Genomic DNA, 20,436 nt, shown 5'->3' with positions numbered 1-20,436 from the left:
TAAAATTAAAAAAATCAGTGTAAAATTAAGAAACCAAAAATTTAAATGTGTACAAAGTAAAATAAAATAAAAAATAAGATGGAAAATTGAAGTACAATAAAGTAAAAAATTTGAAAAAATAGAATAAAAAATCTGAAAATAAAATAAACTAAAAATGTAGTAGGAAAAAAAAGTACAATAAAGATTGAAAAAAACATAATAATTCTAAAAAGTAAAGTAAATGAAATAAACAATCAGATAAAAATGCAGCAAGATAAAAGAATGAAAGGAAAAATATTTTTTAAAAAAAGAAATAAAATTTGAAAAAATTGAAATAAAAATTAAAATCAGTAACAGAATGGAATAAGATGTAAATAAAATAAATTAAAAAATAAAAACAAGATGTTAAAACCCCTGAGTGAAATAAAAACAGAATAAAATCAAAATTATAAAAAACATTTAGTTAAATAAAAGACTTGGATGTAAATGAGCAAATGAAAAGAAATTAAAATAAGATGAATTAAATTAATTTAGAATTAAAAAGCAAAATAAGAAAAAATACTGAAATAAAATAAATTAAAAGAAAAAATTTAAAGATAAAATAAAAAATTAAAATAAGGTAAGATAAGATAAAAATAAGATAAAAATAAAAAATAAAATAAAATAAAATAAAATAAAATAAAATAAAATAAAATAAAATAAAATAAAATAAAATAAAATAAAATAAAATAAAATAAAATAAACCAAGAAGCGATGCACCCGAGGCAGCAGAACCCTCTGGCGGCGCCGGGGCAGGACTGGGGGCGGTGGGTACGGGGCTCTCCCGTCCCCGTCGCTCACCGCAGTGCCCCGGGGAGGGGGCCCTGGCAGGTGCGGGGCGGCCCCTCTCGGGCCGGTTAGCGGCGGGCCCGGCCTCGGGGCGGAGGGGGGCGGGGGCTGAGGGCGTTCACCGCCGGAGAGCACCCGGAGAAGTTGCGAACGGCGCCGAGCAGCAGTCGCGGAGTCGGGGCCGGGGGGGGCGTTTCAGGACAAACTGCCCCCGGGCAGCCCGCAGCGCTCCGCCATGGGCAACGCGGCCGGGGGGCTGGAAGGGGGGGGCACGGCGGGGCGGGAGCAGCGGGAGCAGAGAGAGCAGCGCGACCCCCGGCAGCCGGGACTCGCCCCGAGCACCGTTACCGCCGCCGCCCCGCCGCCCGCCCGGCAACCCATGCCCGGGGCCGCCGAGCTGGAGGAGCGCTTCGGCCACGTCCTGGTGAGTGGGGCTGGGGGGACCTGCTGCGAGGGGCTGGTCAACCCCCCCAAGCTTGCAGAGGTGATGGGGAGGGGAAGGACCCCTGCGGCGGGGGAGACACCCCGAAATCTTGCCCAGGCTTTTTATTATTGGCACTAATAGCGTTATTAGCAGCATTATCACCATCATTATCAGCCTCGTTATCATCCTTTCACTATTATTATTACTACTACAGCCCCTTGCTATGGTATGCTGATATCCATTATCTTTATTAGGATGTTCATCAGCATTATTTCCTCATACTCGGTTTAAAATTGCTTATTAATTATTATTTTATTACTGCAACTAATTTCCCCTCTTCCCTGTCCCCCACGAAGATGCTCATCCCTTCCCCGGGGACATCCCCCACCCGGTGCCACCGCCCCAGGGCTCCCACAGTTCGGAGGACCCAGCCCTGAACTCTTGGGGTGTCCCCGGGGACGCTCGGCCATGGCGGGGGCCGGCAGCGTGCCGCAGGCGCCCGGTGCTGCGGATGGCCAATGCTCGCCTCTTCCTTCTCCTCCTCCTCTTCCTCCTCCTCCTCGCTGCTCTTCTTCCCGGGAAAGCCACCCGGGCGCTGCCGGAGCCGCATTCCCAAGGGATGCATGGATGGATGGATGGATGGCAGCTCCTTGGAGCGTTTGGAGCTGCGGGAGATCGGCTCCCGCTCCGCTCGCTGCTGTCCTTGAGCGGGGTCGGTTGGCCGTGACCTTCGCCAGGCCGGCCGCGGTGCCACCGGGACACGGCTCCATCCCACATCCCGGAGCTTCACGCTGGGAGCTGGCAAAAAAAAAAAACCAAACACTAAACCATCCCTGCTTTAATGCCTGGATCCATCCCCCGGCGGGAGATGGAAGGCGTTTGGTTGCCGGCCCAGTGCCGTGAGCGGCTGCCGGCAAATCTCGCCCGGCTGCCGGTACGCCGGGATCTGCTGGCTGGGATCCAGCATCCCGGCCCCGAGCGCTGGCTGTTGGGAAGGATTTCATCCGGTGGCGTTTAGAGGCTTATTTAGGGATGGGCATCGCGGCCGCTGCCGCCGGCAGCTCTGCTCGGCACGGCTGCGACGGGATGACGGTGAAGGGCTCGGCGAGGCGCCGGTCCGTGTGGGACCCCCAGAGGGAGGACTTGGCCATGGGACACCCATCGGCTTGGGGGCGCAGGGATGGTGGAGTGGCAGTGCCTGTGATGGCTCCTGGGTGCTGTGGCAGTGGTGGCAGCAGGGGACGGGTGGCTGGGTGGCTGAGGAAGCACCTCAGGGTGTTTCCGCTGCTGCTGCTGCTGTGAGGCCTCAGGAAACAGAGCTTACAACGGGCTGGGTGAGGGCAGGTTGGGAATCCTAACCAAAAAACGATGGGAAAAGGGGAAAATGATGCTGCAGATGCCCTGTGCCACCTGGACCTCCTCCATCCCGAGGGAAAGCCCTTTCCTGGGAGCTGGGGGCAGCCAGGGGCTGGGCTTGGGCCAGACGGGAAGCGTCTGTCTTGTGAAATCCACTGTCCCAATCTCGCTTCCTCCTTGCACAGGTTCCCTTCCCCCTTCCCATGGCCCGGGGGCAGCAGGACCCCTGGGGGAAGGGGAGGACGGGGCCCCCCTGCTCTCACCCACCCAACCCTGCTCCTTGACTTGGGATTCAACTTTTCTACCTCCTGAGCTTGTGAGGGCAGTGAGGGAGCAAGTTGGGAATCTGACAGTTGGGCATGATCCTGATCCAGCAGGTTGCCGTGGTCATGATGATGCTGTGAGAGCACACTGGTGCAAAGCACCCCAAACTGGGAGCACTGGTGGGGCAAAGCCTGGCAGAAAAGCCAGTGGTGGAGTCTAGGGGATCCTGAACCCGTGGTGTGCCAGCAAACAGGGAATTTCCTTTTACTCCCCAACAGTTGGCTTCTCCCCAGCTAGGGCACCGTGGCAGATGCCACTTTGGCAGCACGATGGGAGGGTTGTCCCCATGCCAAGTGGCTTGGAAGTGCCGAGGTGGCTTTTTTGGGATGGAGCTGCCAGGATGGGGATGCTCAGATGCTCCTACTTGGAGCAGCCAGGACTCTCCCCACTCTGTAAGTTAAGAGGTGGAGATGGGGAATCTCCATGAGTGGATTTGTGAGTGGAGGGTGAGTTGGGAGGGATCCTGCTGGAGCTGTGGGCTCAGGGACTGGTGAGGATGGGGCTGCTCCAGCCGCTGGCAGGGGCTTTGCTGCTGCTTCTCCCGGGATCTAGAGGAGAGGACGGCAAACATCACTGCTGCAGATGTTTGCAGATGTTTGCAGATGTTTGCAGATGTGCTGTTGGCCCCAGTGGTGGAACTGGTCACCAGTGGGCCCTGGCCGCAGTGTCGACCTCAGCTCAACCCGGAAAGAAAACTGACATTTGGTTTTCTGCTGGGTCCTGCCCCAGCCTGGCCCCACTCCGGTGCCCAGGTCTGACTGGGAGCTATGGGGGGGGGGGGGGTCCCCATGGGAGGTGTGTCCTGGATAGGCAGAGAAGTGGCCTGAGAGCTGAAGCCAGCTCTGGCTGCACAGGGAGGGTGTCCTGGTGCAGGGATTCCCCCAGGTGGCTGGATCAGGCCCTCCCCTTATGGCTGGATCCAGCTCTGGCTGATTTAGGAGGACATCCCAGTTCAAAGATCCTCCTTGGGTGACTGGGTCAGGCCCCCACGTTACCAAATCCAGACCTGGATAACCTGAGGGTGCATGTGCGTGCAGAGATCCCACCTTGTACAGGTGTGGGGCAGGTGTGGGAGTATCCAGCAGGGATCTGTGCACTGTAGCTGGATCAGGCTCATTCCCCCCACCCTGTGCTGAGAGCAGCTTCTGCTTGGTCTTAAAACAGTGTTGGGAGCAACAGCCACCACCCCTTAGCTGCTCCTTGCTCCTCACAGCAGAATCTGGCCATCAACAGGGACCAGTCTGCTCCTCCACCAGCTTGGCTCTGCTTGGCATGTAGTGGGTTTGGGACCTGGCTGGATCCTGCAGGGATGAGCTGGTCCTAAGAGTGTGACCCAGCCCAGCTTCCTGCACCTGGGGGCTGAGAGAGCCTGATCCTGGTGTGTGCCAGTGCTGAGCCTCAAGGAGAGGCAGAAGGATGGCTCTGGTGACACTCAAGGTCACTGGAGGGGACATCATGGGAGGCTGATGCTATGGGGCTGGACAGGCTGCAAATTCCCTTGGGTGGGAGCATTGTGCTCCATGGCCACAAGGGATGGACCACCCTAGGGGAGGTGTGGTGCATTGGCCACCAGCCCAGGTGATGTTAGTCCTTCCCACGGCCAACCTGGAAGTCCCCAGACATGAAAGTCCCTCAGCTGCTGTCTTGGGGCTGTTTCCTGTGCCATGTGCCACTGAGACTTTCCACCCCTGCTCTGAGGACACTCATCCTGCTGTGCCCCAGGAACGTGGCTCATGGCTTCAGCCTGGGCCTCTCTCCAGCCCACCTGTGTCTTGCAGACACTTCTGTAGAGGATGCTGTGAGAGCTTCTGCTGGACTTTGGTGCAGAGCCCAGCCCAGCCCAGCTCTGCTGGCTGGTATGTGGAACAAACCAAAGGTGCCTGACACGCAGCATAGCTCCGTCCCCCCCAGCCCCAGCAGCAGCTCTGCGAGATGAGGAGGTCCCTTCTGGACCGGAAAATGCTGTGGGTGCTGCCTTGCCCCCACCTCGCTCTGGGTTGTAGTTGGAAGCTCAACCCCACAGCAACCCCCCCTGAGATAGGAGGTCCCAGGCAGCCACAGGCTGGTGGGATGGTGTCATGGGCTCTGTGGCACCTCGTGTCCCAGCAGGGCTGGTGGGGGCCGTTTGGTGGCATCTGCTCAGTGAGGTGGCTGTGATGCTGCTCCCAGACTGAGGGGGCAGGGTGGGGAAGCCCCACGCTGGGTTGGGACGGGACAAGGGTGCTGGGTGCTAGGGGTGGGACAAAGGTGCTGGGTGCCAGGGGTGGGCTGTGGCTCCTGGGGACAAGTCTCTGTGGCCCCTCCATCCTTGTTCCCCAAGGAGGAAGAGGACTAAGGCCTTCCTCTGTCACCTCCAGGGTGCTGGGCTGCTGCCTTGCCCCACACCTCCTCCTCCCCCCTCCCCAGCAGGAAACAAGAACCAGTGTCTTGGTGCTGCTGGGGACCACAGCAGAGCCACTTCCTCCCCCTGCCAGCACCACGTGGGTGCAGCCACCACCCAGGTTGTACCCAACCCGTGCCACATCCTGCCCCCCGCCCAGCCCTGTGTGTGAAGAGGTGGCAATGCCACCTCCATAGGGATGTCCCCAGCATCCTTGTGGCAGGGAGGCTGTGGCAGGTCCTGTCCCACTGCTGATGCTCGGGCCTGGTTTTTCCAGGTGCCACACGTGGTCCCTGGAAGCGGTGGTCCACATGGCAGGTGCCACCATCCCCTCTCTGGTGACCCAACAAAGTGATTCACGGAGGGTACCACAGATGCTGCCAGGAGTATCTGTGTGTGTGATCCCTCTAGTCCCAGCCCTGTGCCTTAGTCTGACTCTCCTGGTCTCATCTGGCTCAGGGATGGCATCTTGGTGACCGTAGGGATGGAGCTCCCCAGCCAAGGGGACATCCAAGTGCTGCTGCCACCTTGCCTGGGACCTACCTTCCAGCTCTGCTGGCTTCACCACAAGGCTATTTCTGTCCTCACAGCCTAATGTGACCCTCCCTGCCTGGCTCTCCATGAAAGCCATCCCCTGGTTGGACCCAGCCAAGGGCTGGCTCCTCTCCACCCACACCTCCTGGGTTTGGCTCCTTGCAAAAGCAGCTGGGCAGGTCCTTGGTGGAGGCAGGCGCCGAGGTTGCCACTCCTGCCCGCCACCCTGGCACCTCTCCTCTTGGACCTGCTCCTCTGTGGGCAGCCATACCCCTGGCAGATGCCTTTTCCCCAAGGATGTGGCTGACCCAGGGGTGTGCACACCCCAACATCAGGGGATCCCAAAATCAGAGGTGTAAGGGGGGACGTGGTGCTGTGCATCACCTCCCTGTGCCAATGTGACAGCTTGGCAGGGCCCTCCAGGCTGGCAGCAGCCTCAGCTCCTGCTTTCCCCTGGGGGCTGGATCACCACAAATGGCTCTTTTGGGGAATTAAATTGTCCATGACCCAAGCTGAGCTCCCAGGCCACAGCGAGTGCCCCACTAAAGGCTCTGTTGGTCATTCCATGCGCATTCCATGGTGTCCCTTGGGGATCTGCTGTGTCCCCGAGCACCCCAGAGACAGGAGCTGCCCCTGGGCCCCCCCCCAGCCCCTGGCCGTGGCACAGAGTGGTTTGGCAGCTGCCTGGTGCCGTTGGGAGGGCGGAAACTGCGTCACGTCCTGCCAGGGTGGCCCCGGGGGGGTGCTGGCACTGGGGTTATGCAATGGGGGCAGGGAGGGAGGTGGTGGCACGCCAGCCCCTGCCCTGACATCATGTCTGGGAAGAAGCACTGAGTTCACCAGCCAGGGTGGTCACACACCACTGGTGAGGGGACCTGGGGGTGACCATCACCCCCGAGCAGGGCTCAGGCTCCTGGTTCCTCAGCTGTGCCACCAGCTCCTGTCCCTGTCCCTCACCCCGAGTGGCTTTGCTGGGACTGGGCTGGCTGAGGCTGGGAGCAGTGTGCACTCGTGACAAGGATGGATAGCTCCAGTTTCCCTTCTGTCCTCCATTAGCACCCCATGACCTCCTGTTTGGGGACCCCTGGGTGGGGACATTGCTGATGGAGCCATCAGCAACCATCCATGGCTGGAGAGATGTTAACTTTCTGGGAATGGTGGTGTTCCCATCATCCCACCAGTGTCCCCATCCTCCCACTGGTGTCCCCATTGTCCCACCAGTGTCCCCCATTATCCCACCAATGTCCCCCATTGTTCCACTGCTGTCCCCATCCTTCCATTGGTGTCCCCCATAGTCCCACCAGTGTCCCCATCCTCCCACTGGTATCCCCATTGTCCCACCAGTGTCCCCCATTATCCCACCACTGTCCCCCATTGTTACACTAGTGTCCCCATTGTCCCACCAGTATCTCATCCCCCCACTGGTGTCCCCATCATCCCACCACTGAAGGACACCCAGTGCTGGGCCAGCTGTGGGTGCAACAGCCCTGGGGGGTGCCCCCCAGCCCTGACATTCATCACCCCACAGAACTCCATGAACCTGCCCCCGGACAAGATGAAGCTGCTCAACCAGTATGACAATGAGAAGAAGTGGGAGCTCATTTGTGACCAGGTGAGGCCTGAGTGTGGCAGTGTCCCCAGTGCCATCCCTGTCCCCAGGTGCCACTCATGACGTGGGCACCAGCCTGGCACATCCATCTCTGTTAGCGAGGCAGTGCCTTATTAACCTCATTAAACATTGATGCACAGCCATCTGCAGCACAGAGGGGACATGGGGACGTGGTGGCTGGCACAGGGAGGGTGGCAGGTCCCTGTGGCAAGAGTGGGTGGCCTGGTTTCATCCTCTCTCCGGGGCTTGCAGGAGCGTTTCCAGGTGAAAAATCCACCCTCCGCCTACATCCAGAAGCTGAAGAGTTGCTTGGACACAGGAGGTGTCAGCAGGAAGGTGAGGGCTGCCCCCCCCACTCCTTGTCCCCAGCCTGGGTGAGGAGTGGGGATGGTGCCAACAGCTGTCCCTGCCCCCCCAGTTCAAGAGGCGAGTGCAGGAGTCCACGCAAGTGCTGCGGGAGCTGGAGATTTCCTTGAGGACCAACTACATTGGGTGAGGAAGGGACCTGGGCTGTGCCCTCAGGCCACCCAGGTGCTGCTGCTGGCCCTGGCATCGCTCTGGCAGGGCCTGGTGTGATGGTGGCTTCTGGCTGTGGGGGTGGCAACGGGATGTGGAGGCTGGTGGCCTCATCCTGCCCCTCAGCCTGGCTCTGGTGGGAGGATGTGGGTGCTGAAGCAGCTGGTTGTGCTGTGGGTGCTGTGAGGCTCTGCCAGGTGGCTGTCACCATGATACCTCCTAGGTGCAAGGAAGGAGGCCAGTCCCCACCTTGGCCCCTCAGCCCCTGGTGGTGTGGGTGGGTGCTGAGCCATGTTCCTCCCACTCATAGCTGGGCTGTCCTGCTGAGATGGCAGTGGTGGCAGCAGAGCCCTCAGGCTATGTCCCCTGGGCACTAGGAGGTCACCATGGCACCCACCTGCCTTGGAGAAATGCCACCTCATGTGCCCAGAGTGTCCAACACTCTCTGACCAGAGGAGGCCTGGGTGAGGAGAAGGGAAGGTGAGGAGGGGCTGGTGGAACTCACTGACCCCCTGCACCCCTCAGGTGGGTCCAGGAGTTCCTCAACGAGGAGAACAAGGGCCTGGACGTGCTGCTGGAGTACCTTGCCTTCGCCCAGTGCTCTGTCGCGTACGTCCCCACCCGTGTCCCTTCCCCACGGCCCTGGGACTCCTGTGCTTGGGGGGAGGGGGCAGCGGCCCTTGGGATGCTCTCTCCCACTACTGAGAGGAGAGAGCACTGCTGGGGTTGAGCAGAGCGTCCCCAGCGTCTCCATACCCACATCCCCGGCCCTGGGAGCCCCAAAGGGGTGCCTGCCAGAGTCGGGGTGCTGTGTCTCACCCATCCCTGTGTCCCCGCGGGCCACCAGGTACGACATGGAGAGCACAGAGAACGGCAGCCCAGGCTCTGACAAGGGCAAGGGCTTGGAGAGATCGCTGGAGGACCTGAGCAAGAGCAGCTCCTCGTCCCCCACCCAGGGCTCCTCCAAAGTGCGGCACCTCACCGTCAGGTACCGCGTGGGCCCCTGTTCCCTGTGTCCCCGCGCCGTGTCCCCCTGCTCTCTGCCTCGCTGCACCCCCAGCTCGGAGAGGGGCTCGGCAGGGAGACGCAGGCCTGCTCCCCAAAACGGGTCCCCAACACTGGTTCGGGGACACAAAGCCACATCCCGGTGCCTGCGCACAAGGGACAAACCCTGCCGGGGCTGGAGCAGTGCCCCCAGCCCTGCGCCTCAAACGGTTTGGGATCCTTGTGGGTAAAACCCATCAAAAAGGAAAAAAAAAAAATTGGGGGTGTTCAAGATTTTGGGGAGCAAATGTCACCCCACTGGTTTAAAACCGGCGTGGAGGAACAGGTCTGCGTCCCCGCGGCCGGTCCCGGTCCCGGTGGCTCTCGCTTGGTGCCGCTCATCCCTGCAGCCCCCTCCTAACCCTGCTCTTCTCTTGCACGCTGCCGGGGGACGCGCTGACGGTAGGTGATGGGGTCGGAGTGCCGGTGGGACAGGGACACCCCCAGTGGACCCCACTGCTGGTCAGCAGTGTTGGAGATGGTTCCTGCGGGGCAACCCCGGTGGGCAGGGGGGGCGGTTCCAGGGTCCAACCCGTCACAGTCACCCCAAGCTTTAATGTGGCACCGTGGGGACCGTGGGGGTCCCTCGCCGCCTGTCAGCAGCACCGGAGGAGCCAAGGTGCCCCCTCCAGTCCCCAGGGACAGGACAGGAGTGACGTGGAAGCGTTGCAGGGGGTCCCAGCCCTTGTCCCCTAGCTGTGTCCCCAAGCCTGGGTGTCCCCGGGGCGCCGCGGGAGCCCCGTCTCTCCCTCCTGTCCTGCAGGCTCTAACGTGCCTCCAGCTGCTGCCTCTCGAACCAGCACATTCACACCCTCCTCCGCCACGTCCACCCTGGTGTCCCCTGCGACGCCCCGGGCAGCGATGGGGACAGTAGCCCCAAGTCAGCCGGCAGCTGGCACACGCCCCGGTGAGCCTCTGAGACCAGCCGCGGGCACGAGGGGCACCCCACCCCCATCCCAGCACCTCCATCCCATCACCACCACCCCATCACCACCACCCTGAGGGCTTCTAGACCGGGATGGGCGTGGGAGCCTCTCCCACGGGGACGCGACCGCCTGGGGGTCTTCTGGTGTCATCTCCCCCCCCGCCGCTGCCACCCACCCGTGCGCTGCCCTCTGCCCGCTTGTGCTGCGCCCCCTCGGCCGCCCCCGGCCCGCTTTCAGCCACCTTCTCTCCTGCCCAGGCTGAACCCCTCGCACAGCAAGAAGGCTCTGAGGAACTCCCGCCTGGTCAGCCAGAAGGACGACGTCCACCTCTGCATCATGTGTCTCCGTGCCATCATGAACTACCAGGTGGGACAGGGCAGAGTCCTCGGGGACCCACCTGGGGCTCCCCGAAAGCCTCCAGCCCCCGCAGTGCCCATCTTCAGGGGCGGGGTTTTAGGTGGGACCTGTTTTCCATGCTCTTTGCTCGGGGACGCCTTCACTCAACCTCGTGTCTGGCGGGGATGTGGCGTGGGGATGTCCCAAGGGCCCGGAGCGGGAGGCACTGGGGGACATTAGTGCTCCTTTTATCCCCAAGTCTGGCTTCAGCCTGGTGATGAACCACCCAGCCTGTGTCAACGAGATCACCCTCAGCCTCAACAACAAGAGTGCCAGGTAAGACCCATCCCTTGTCACACACCCCCTGTCCCCTTGCCTACCTCGTGGCCCTCACCCACTCCATGTCCACGCAGGACCAAGGCTCTGGTTCTGGAGCTGCTGGCTGCTGTCTGCCTGGTCCGGGGTGGCCATGACATCATCCTGGCTGCCTTTGACAACTTCAAGGAGGTGAGTCCCCAGTGGGGACACAGGGACATGCTGACACCCTGGCTGGGTGCTCTGGCTGGGCTTGTGCCTCAGTTTCCCTGCGTGTGGCAGAGCCTCGTGCCATCAGGGCACCCTCCACCCTGCAAGTGCCCGTCCCACCACTTGATGTCCTCAGGGCCACATCCCAGCTGGATGGGATGGTATCAGTGACAAGTGCCTCCTGCCCTGTCACCCCTCTGCGTGCCCACCCTGGCCAAGTCCCTCCTAGCCTGACCCCTCTGCTCCCACCCCAGGTCTGCGGGGAGAAGAATCGCTTCGAGAAGCTGATGGAGTACTTCCGAAATGAGGACACCAACATCGACTTCATGGTGAGTGCCTGCTGGGGGTCCTGCCCTGCTGTCCCCATGCCACTGTGTCCCCAGGGGTGGCTGAGCCACCAGGCTGCCCTGGGGGTGTCATGTTCCAGGGGCTGCCAAGCTGTTGTGCTGTCCTCAGAGCATTTTGTCCCCAAGAGCTTCTGAGCCACCATCCTGTCCCCAGGCCATCATGTCCCTGAGGGCTGCTGAGCCACCACACTGTCCCCAGGCCGTCATGTCCCTGAGGGCTGCTGAGCCACCATGCTGTCCCCAGGTCATGATGTCCCTAAGGGCTGCTGAGCCACCATGTTGTCCCCAGGCCATCATGTCCCCAAGGGCTGCAGATCCACCACACTGTCCCCAGGCCATCATGTCCCCCAGGGCTGCTGAGCTGCTGGTCCTTCCCCAGCTCCCCGTGTCCCCAGGGCTGTGAGACCACCACGTGTTCCTCAGAGGAACCATCTCCCTGAGGGGCACTGATCCACTGTGCAGTCCCCAGGGCACCATGCTGCCAAGGACATCTGTGCCACCAGGCTGTGCTGGTGGCCGTGCTGAAGCTGTCCCCACCCTGCAGGTGGCCTGCATGCAGTTCATCAACATCGTGGTGCACTCAGTGGAGAACATGAATTTCAGAGTCTTCCTGCAGTATGAATTCACCCACCTGGGGCTGGACCAGTACCTGGAGGTGGGTGGCCCTGCCCTGCTGCTGGAGGTGGCTGGCTGGGCGCCCGGGGGGGTACCGCCTGGGCCCTGACGGTGCCGCCGGTTGTCCCCTGGCAGAGCCTCCGCCTCACCGAGAGCGACAAGCTGCAGGTGCAGATCCAGGCCTACCTGGACAACGTCTTCGACGTGGGGGCCATGCTGGAGGACTCAGAGACCAAGACAGCAGTGCTGGAGCACATGGAGGAGCTGCAGGAGCACATCGGCCAGGTGGGACGTGGGCGCCGTGGGCAGGGGCTGCTGACGCAAGCCCGGAGGGAGGGCTGGGGCTGAGGGGATGCCACCTCGTCCCCCACAGCTGACGGAGAAGCTGCAGCATGCGGAGAACGACTCCATGGCCAAGATAGCAGAGCTGGAGAAGCAGCTGAGCCAGGCGCGGCGGGAGCTGGAGGCGCTGCGGGTGAGCGCCCAGGGGAGCTGCTGCGCTGCGGGGGGAAGGGATGGGTGCCGGTGGGAGCGGGACTGGAGGGGAGCGGCGGTGGGGACGGCGGTGATGAAGTTGGGCTTGTGACCACCGCAGGAGCAGCTGAGCCCTCCGCGGCCGCCCAGCCCTCCGGCCCCGCAGCCCCAGGACTGCTACCGGCTGGCGCTGGAGCGGCGGCTGGTGGAGCTGGAGGAGAAGGGCTTGGTGCAGATCCTGCGCGGGCCCGACGGGGACGTCGCCATCGAGATCGTCCCGGTCGTCATAGAAACGCCGGCAGCCCCCGCGGTTCCCGGAGAGGCTGCGGCCACCGCCGAAACCGCTGCCGCTGCCACCACTGCTACTACCGTCACCGACACAGGTACCGTGGGTGCAGGGGCGTGGGGCGGGGGCATGGGGCAGGGGCATGAGGGCAACCTGTGATGTCCCCGGCCCGGTGGGGACAGAATGCCTCTGGGCAGAGAAACTGAGGTGGGGGCATGGGGATGTGCCCAGGGACCCCGAGTTACTCTCTGGCAGAGGAGATGTGTTGGTGGCACTGTGTGCTGCTGTGCCACCACCTCACTCACCTCTTCTTCCCTTGCAGATGCTCCAGCTCCGGATCCAGCCCCAGCTCCCCCTCCCGCTCCTCCTGCCCCTCCAGCTCCTCCCCCTCCACCCCCGCCACCGCTGCCAGGGGCTGAACCTGGTCCCCCGCCACCCCCTCCTGCCCCTCCACTGCCCACGGGCACCTGTCCCCCTCCAGCCCCTCCACTCCCGGGTGCCCAAATACCACCCCCTCCACCCCCACTCCCAGGGGGGCTGGGAGGTCTTGTCCCCCCACCTCCACCACCCCCACCCCTTAGTGGGGAGATCCCAGATGGGCCAGGTGCCCCCAACCCTGCTGGTGGTCCAGGTGAGTGTGGCCCAGGGACGGTGGGGATGTCCCCCAGGTGAGGGCTGGGGACACCCTGGGGTGGGTTTGGGACGCCCCCACCCCATGACGTGTGCCCCCTCCTGGTCACCCTGCAGTGAAGGTGAAGAAGCCCATCCAGACCAAGTTCCGCATGCCTGTCTTCAACTGGGTGGCACTGAAGCCAAGCCAGATCGATGGCACCGTCTTCACCGAGCTCAACGACGAGAAGGTGCTGCAGGTGAGGACACAGCAGGCCTGGGGGGTCCTGGGGCAGGGTGCTTGGCTGGGTCAGGGCCCCAGTCCGTGCAGCACCTGCCCTGAGGTTGCCCCATGCCCACTTTGTACCCATCTGTGTCAGCACCGTGGAGGGGCACAGTGTGGGATCTGCCATCTTTCTCCTGTCACCTCATCCTTGACCCCTTGCTCTATCCTCATCCTCGTGTGCTGTCTGTGCCTTCTTCCTCATCTTCATCCTCTGGTGGCCTCATACTCTCCATACCCTCTCCCCATCCCCTTGGTCTGTCCCTCTCCTTGTCCTGTCCCTCTCCTTGTCCTGTCCCTGTCTTTGTCCTGTCCCTGTCCTTTTCACCTTACTCTGTCCTCATCCCTTCATCTTGACCTCTTCCCTTTACTCCATTGTCATCCTCTCACTCACAGAATCACAGAATCAACCAGGTTGGAAAAGACCTCAGAGATCATCAAATCCAACCTATTACCTAATCCCTAACACCTCCTGACAACTAAACCCTGGCTCCAAGTGCCACATCCAAGCTTTTTTTGAACACCTCAAGGGATGGTGACTCCACCACCTCCCTGGGCAGCACATCTCTTGGCCAATTACTCTTTCTGGGAAGAACTTTCTCCTCACCTCGAGCCTAAACTTCCCCTGACACAGCTTAAGACTGTGTCCTCTTGTTCTGCCACTGGTTGTCTGGGGCTCTCTGCCCTGTACTGGTCCTCTGGGCACATCCTCAACCCACATGTCCTGTGCTACCTCCCTGCCGTGCCCTCAGCCCTGCGTCCCCACAGGAACTGGACATGAGTGACTTCGAGGAGCAGTTCAAGACCAAGGCACAGGGCCCTGGCTTGGACATCAGTGCCCTCAAGGCGAAGGCCACACAGAAGGCTCCCAGCAAGGTGACCCTGATGGAGTCCAACCGAGCCAAGAACTTGGCCATCACCCTCCGCAAGGGCGGCCGCAGCGTCCAGGACATCTGCACTGCCATCGAGACGTGAGTGCCCCTGCTCTGTGGTGGGGAGCAGACTGGGCACAGGCCAGTGTGGGGTGTGCTGGGGTTGGAGTGATGGCACCAGCTGTGGGCACACAGGGATGGAGCAAGCTCTGCACCGGGAGGGTGGTGCAACACTGGAGCAGGTTGCCCAGGGAGGTGGTTGAGGCTCCATGCTTGGGGATATTCAAGGTGAGGCTTGACAGGGCTCTGGGCAACCTGAGCTGGTGGAGGATGTCCCTGCTGACTGCAGGGGGTTGGACTGGTCACAGAATCACAGAACCACAGAACCACACAATCAGAGAGTCACAGAAATATTCAGGTTGGAAAAGCCCCTCAGGATCACCAAGTCCAACCCAGAACTCCGCTCTACAAGGTTCACCCCTAAACCACATCCCCAAGACCCACATCCAAACTACCTTTAAACACCTCCAGGACTGGTGACTCAACCACCAGCCTGTGCTGCTGGATGACCTTTGGAGGTCCCTTCCAACCCAAACCATTCTATGATTCTGTGTGGGGACCAGACACGGAGAGCTGGAGGGAGGGACCAGCCAGGGGGCTGGAGGGCAGATGGGAACCAGGTGTGGGTGACAGGGGGGAGGTCGAGGGACCTGCTGCAGGGTCTGACCGTGCTGGGGGTTTCCCACCACCCACAGGTACGACCAGCAAGCCCTGAGCCTGGACTTCCTGGAGCTGCTGATGCGCTTCCTACCCACCGAGTACGAGCGAACGCAGCTGGGAAAGTTCGAGCGGGAGCAGCGCCCGGCCGGGGAGCTGTCCGAGGAGGATCAGTTCATGATGCGCTTCAGCAAGATCCCGCGGCTGGCCGAGCGCATGAACGTCCTCATCTTCCTGGGCAGCTTCGGCGACACGGCGCAGCTGCTCATGCCGGTGGGTGCTGTGCTGGGGGGTGGCCGCGGGGGTCTGCCGGGGGGCGGCCTCCCTGCCGGCAGCTTCACGAAGCTTCTCCTGCCCCCCCGCAGCAACTCAATGCCATCATCGCCGCCTCCATGTCCCTCAAGTCCTCCAGCAAACTGCGCAACATCCTCGAGGTGAGCGGTTTGGGGTGGGGTGGCCCTGACGGGGGGGATGTGGGGCTGGGATGGGTGCCCTGGGGTGCCCCATCCGTGCCAGGCTGTGTCCCTGAGCCACTCCTGTCTCTGCAGATCGTCCTGGCCTTTGGGAACTACATGAACAGCAGCAAGCGTGGGGCAGCCTACGGCTTCCGGCTGCAGAGCCTGGACGCGGTAGGGTTGGCCTGGAGCTGCCTGGTGTCCTGAGCCCTGCGTCCCTGTGTCCCTGTGTCCTGGTGTCCTGAGCCCTGTGTCCCTGTGTCCTGATGTCCTGTGCCCTGTGTCCCTATGTCCTGGTGTCCTGTGCCCTGTGTCCTGGTGTCCTGTGTCCTGTGCCCTGTGTCCTGTCTGCTGGTGTCCTGTGTCCCTACGTCCTGGTGTCCTGTGTCCCTGTGTCGTGGTGTCCTGTCTGCTGGTGTCCTGTGCCCTGTGTCATGGTGTCCTGTGTCCTGTGCCCTGTGTCCTGTCTGCTGGTGTCCTGTGTCCCTATGTCCTGGTGTCCTGTGTCCCTGTGTCGTGGTGTCCTGTCTGCTGGTGTCCTGTGCCCTGTGTCCTGGTGTCCTGTGTCCTGTGCCCTGTGTCCTGTCTGCTGGTGTCCTGTGTCCTGGTGTCCTGTGTCCTGTGCCCTGTGTCCCTGTGTTCTGGTGTCCTTGTGTCCTGGTGTCCTGTCTGCTGGTGTCCTGTGCCCTGTGTCCTGTGTCTGGTGTCCTGTGTCCTGTGTGCTGGTGTCCTGTGTCTTGTGTCCCTGTGTCCTGGTGTCCTGTGTCCCTGTGTCCTGGTGTCCTGTCTGCTGGCCCTATCACTGCCCAGGGACCAACCATGGGGATGGAGGGGCACCAGGATCAGCTGTGGAGATGGAGGGACATGGGAACCTCCTGTGGGGATGGAGGATGCAGAGACCACCTTTAGGGTTTGGAGAGGGATGGAGAACAGCTATAGGGATGCAAAGACCAGTCCTGGGGATGGAATGACACAGGAATCAGCTGTGGAAATGGTGGGATGGAGGGACCATCTCTGTGGTTTGGAGAGGCATAGGACAGAGCTAAAGGGATGGAGATACACCAGAACTAGCTGTGGGGTGGCAAGGATGCAGAGATCAAGTATGGAGAGATGGAGGGATGCAAGGAGCAGCTGGGGATGGAGGAGGGATGTGGGAACCAGCCATGGGCATGGAGTGAGCTGCGATCCAGCTGTGTGGATGGAGGGATGCAGGACCTGCCATGGGGATGGAGGGCCACCAGAGCCTGCCCTGAGCAGGGGGAGGTGGGGAGGGTGGGCTGTGGGTTGGGGCTGACACTGCTGTCTCCCAGCTGCTGGAGATGAAGTCCACAGACCGCAAGCAGACCCTGCTGCACTACCTGGTGCGGGTGGTGACGGAGAAGTACCCAGAGCTGAGCGGCTTCCACGCCGAGCTGCACTTCCTTGACAAGGCAGGCACAGGTAGCCCAGGGGCACTGGGCTGGGGGCATCCTGGTGGGCTGCAGCCCTGGCATGGGAACTCTCCAAGCCTGCCTTCACCCTGGCACCTCTCCCCCTGCCGCAGTCTCCCTGGAGGGTGTGCTGCAGGACGTGCGGAGCCTGCAGCAGGGCATGGAGCTGACCCGCAAGGAGTTCATGCGGCAGGATGACAGCCCTGTGCTCAAGGACTTCCTCAAGGTCAACTCTGAGGTGATGGAGAAGCTGCAGGCTGACAGCAAAACTGCCAAGGTGGGTGCTGGGGGTTGTGGGGCAGGACTGAGCCCCTCCATTGCTGTGTGGGGGCACCCCAGGGTGCCTTCTGCTCATGCCTCTGCCCCATGAGGGAGGCTCCTGGTTGGGACACGGCTCCAGCAGGAGATCTGGGAGTGATATGGAGGGGGATGGTGATGTGGGAGAGGCTGGAAAGAGGTGGTGGGTGATGGGGCACTGCTGCTGGGCCCCAGCCCCAGGGACCAAGGTGTCTCTGCCCGCAGGAGGCATACGAGGCAGCTGTGGAGTACTTTGGGGAGAACCCCAAGACCAGTCCCCCCACCACCTTCTTCCCCATGTTCATGCGCTTCATCAGAGCCTACAAGGTAGGAGGGGAACCCATTTCTGGGGGTGGGGAGGAGATGTGAAGTCGAGGGGGGGGTCTGATCCCACCTTGGGGTAATCAGCAAAAGCCACACATGAGGCTGGGGGCTCATGGGACAGAGAGATCCTGGGGCTCAGTGATGTCCCTTGGGGTGGCTGGAGGTGCTGGAGCTGGGTTGGGCTGAGCTGGGGGCTGCTGAGGGGAGGAAGTGTGGGGGCTGCAGTCCTGCAGCAGTAGCTCCCCCAGCTCAGCACACACTCCCTGTGCCTCCCCCAGAAAGCAGAGCAGGACATTGAGCTGTGGAAGAAACAAGAAGCTGCAGCCAAAGAGGCAGAATCCGGCAGCCCCCACGAGGAGCAGCCCGAGGTGAAGGTCCCACATGTCTCTGCATGATGGGGAAGGGCCAAGCAGGTCCTGGTGAGGGCAGGCTGGGAGGGGTGCCCCACCTGTTTGAGTGCAAACGCTGTTGACTGTCCCCAACCACAGCTGCCCATGCAGAAGGCCAAGCGGCAGCAGATGGACATGATTGCAGAGCTGAAGAAGAGGCAGCTGGTGAAGGAGCCTCTCATCTACGAGGAGAAGGATGGAGCCATCGAGGACATCATTTCAGGTGAATGTCCCCTCACAGCCCTTGGAGAGACCCTTGGTGATGGGAGGCTGCAGGCACTGTCGCAGTCTGGAGCTGGAGGGCCACCAAGCCCCATCCTGAGGACCAAACCTACCTGTGGCACCTTCCCATCCCAGATGGCATTGGACTTAGCACAGCTGCCAAGCACTCTCTGCCCTGTCTCATAGCTCTTCCTCCTCTTCTGCTTCTTCCTTCTCTCTCCTCCTCCTCCTCCTGGCTTCGCTCTGGGTGGCTCTGCTCAGCTCTGAAATCTGTTCCTTTCACGGCTCGGACGGGCAAACGCTCGTCCAGGCTCTTCTGCGACGTCAGCTTCAACGAGGAGAGTCCTCTGTAGGTAAGGGGGGCGGGGCAGGGGCTGCCAGGCGGTGCCACCCTCCTGGCTTCTCGGCCCCTCGTCGCCCCGGGCTATGTAACAATCATCAACCCTCCTCTGCCCCGCCAGCCCCGGGGGCAGCACGGCGTCAGCCCCAGGATACGGCGCTGGGTACGAGGGATGAGGTCCTGCAGGCTGCTCGTCGGCAGATGCTGCTGCTCCTCCTGTCCCTGCTGCCTCTGTCGCGGACTTCTCCTGAGCATCCTGGTCCCCAGATGGGTGACCCCGGGGGTGGTGGGTGACCAGGTGCCCGCCGGTCGGGGTGGGCAGGCGGAGCTGAGCCTCTGCCGTGTGTCCCGGTGCAGATCTGCGGAACAATCCCTACCGGAGAGCCGACAAGAGCCGCGGCAGCGCCAAGCGGCGGCCCGGGGGGCAGAGCCTGCAGACGACGCCGGACATCTCGCTGTGACCGGCACCGGCCCTGCAGCCACCAGGAGCAGGGCAGGACCTTCCTCCCGACGCAGAAGGGACCAGAGGATGCCAGCCCAGCAGCCCGGGCCGACGCGGGGCACAGGGCCGGTGCCCGCTCCCACCCTGCCTGCCCTCGGGTCCGGCGCAGGGATCCGTGGCACTTGCTTAGCTATGCCCCTGGGCGCCTCCCCGGGGACCCCCTTGGGTACGACCAGGGAGGGGGGAGCATAGAATGGGCCCCACCTTGTCTTGGTAGGGAAAGAGAGGCTGCCCCATCCCCCATCCCCATCCCAGAGCTGCTCTATTCCATGCTTGGCTTGGGGGTCAGCCCTGCTGGGCCCCACTTCAGCTTGCTGGTGCCTTGGATTTCCCACTGCAGGGAGGGTGTCAGCCGGGGGTGCTGCAGCCTCTGCACATCCTCCCCTGGCTCCTCCTGCCCACTGAGCCCCGTGTCCTCTGCTGCAGAGCTGAGCAGGCGGAAGCTGCTTCTCTTCTGCAGCAAGGAGCCTGCTGCAACGATTCCACCCTGGGCACTTCCCGAACCCCAGGAGCTGGCAGGGGTGCTATTTTACAGCCATTTTATGTCTTCCTTAAAACTTCTCTGTGATGTGGGAGTAGGGACTGGAACCCCAGGGTCTCCCCAGGATTGCAGAGCTGTGGTGAGCAGCACTGGGCTGTTCCTCACCACAGGGACTGGAACACCCCCACAGAGGGTCTCAGCTGAAGCTGTGGTGAGCAGCACTGAGCTCTTCCATCACAGGGGAGGCTCTGTAGCTGCACCCAGCAGCAGCAGATTCAGGGATTTGCTGCCCTCAAACCTGTATGAGGTGGTTCCCAACTCTGCCCCTTGGAGCCTCTCGGGGACAACAGTGACCTTGGGGAGCTTTAGGCAGCAGTTTTAGGATGTGACCTGCATCAGGTGCTGGGCAGCTCCAGCCCCTCAACCCCCCCTGATTCCAGCTGCTGCAGGGTCACTGCTGAAGCCCCTCAGGACACAACCTATGGAGCTGCAGAAGCCTCCAGACAAGGCACTGGACTGGATCCTCCCCTGCCCTGCTGCCCAGCAGTGAATCCATGCTCTGCTCTGTTGCAGTTAACTTCTTTGTGCTTTTGCTTCGGCCCCCGCCCGCCCAGCTGCGAGGACACCAGGTGCCACCTGCCTTCTGGAGCACACCAGGTGCCACCTACCTTTTTGAGGGCACCAGGTGCCACCCACGTCCTCACCAGCCCCAGCTTTTGGACCAGGGCAGGTCCTTGCTGAGAGCCTGAGCAGCCTCTGCTCCTGCTGTAATTAAAGCTGCCAAACGCCACCCGGCTCCGGGTCACCCCCAGGCTCCAGAGGGATCTGAGGGGAGGGACCTGGCTGTGTAACTTATCAATGCCTTCAGGCCAGAGCTGTAAATCCTCACCTGCTGATTTCTAGACATTATTTTTATATATGGAGAGCCTGGAAAATCTAAAGCAGACCTGGTAATAAACCAACTCTAAGGACAAAGTGTGGCTGTGAGAAGCTTGTGTGGGGGCAGATGCTG

General features: G+C 60.9%; 1 protein-coding gene across 1 annotated transcript; it reads left to right on the top strand.

The window, feature by feature from the left end:
* The first annotated feature begins 1,163 nt into the window (after nt 1–1,163).
* On the top strand, nt 1,164–18,902 carry FMNL1 (formin like 1). The gene is given in 26 exon segments (XM_054396479.1): nt 1,164–1,231; nt 7,354–7,437; nt 7,687–7,776; nt 7,817–7,926; nt 8,476–8,559; nt 8,798–8,938; nt 10,178–10,286; nt 10,516–10,592; nt 10,670–10,763; nt 11,036–11,110; nt 11,673–11,783; nt 11,879–12,028; nt 12,117–12,237; nt 12,292–12,553; nt 12,827–13,140; nt 13,251–13,372; nt 14,164–14,366; nt 15,023–15,257; nt 15,350–15,418; nt 15,533–15,613; nt 16,750–16,879; nt 16,983–17,146; nt 17,392–17,493; nt 17,769–17,873; nt 17,991–18,102; nt 18,799–18,902. Coding segments are annotated over 26 exon segments (3,294 nt in total). The 5' UTR covers nt 1,164–1,186.
* The last annotated feature ends 1,534 nt before the right edge of the window (nt 18,903–20,436 follow it).

Source organism: Indicator indicator, chromosome 37, assembly GCF_027791375.1.
Source record: "Indicator indicator isolate 239-I01 chromosome 37, UM_Iind_1.1, whole genome shotgun sequence".
NCBI lineage: Eukaryota > Metazoa > Chordata > Aves > Piciformes > Indicatoridae > Indicator > Indicator indicator.
Note: the sequence above shows the minus strand (reverse complement) of the source record. Positions and strands in the feature narration are given on the sequence as shown.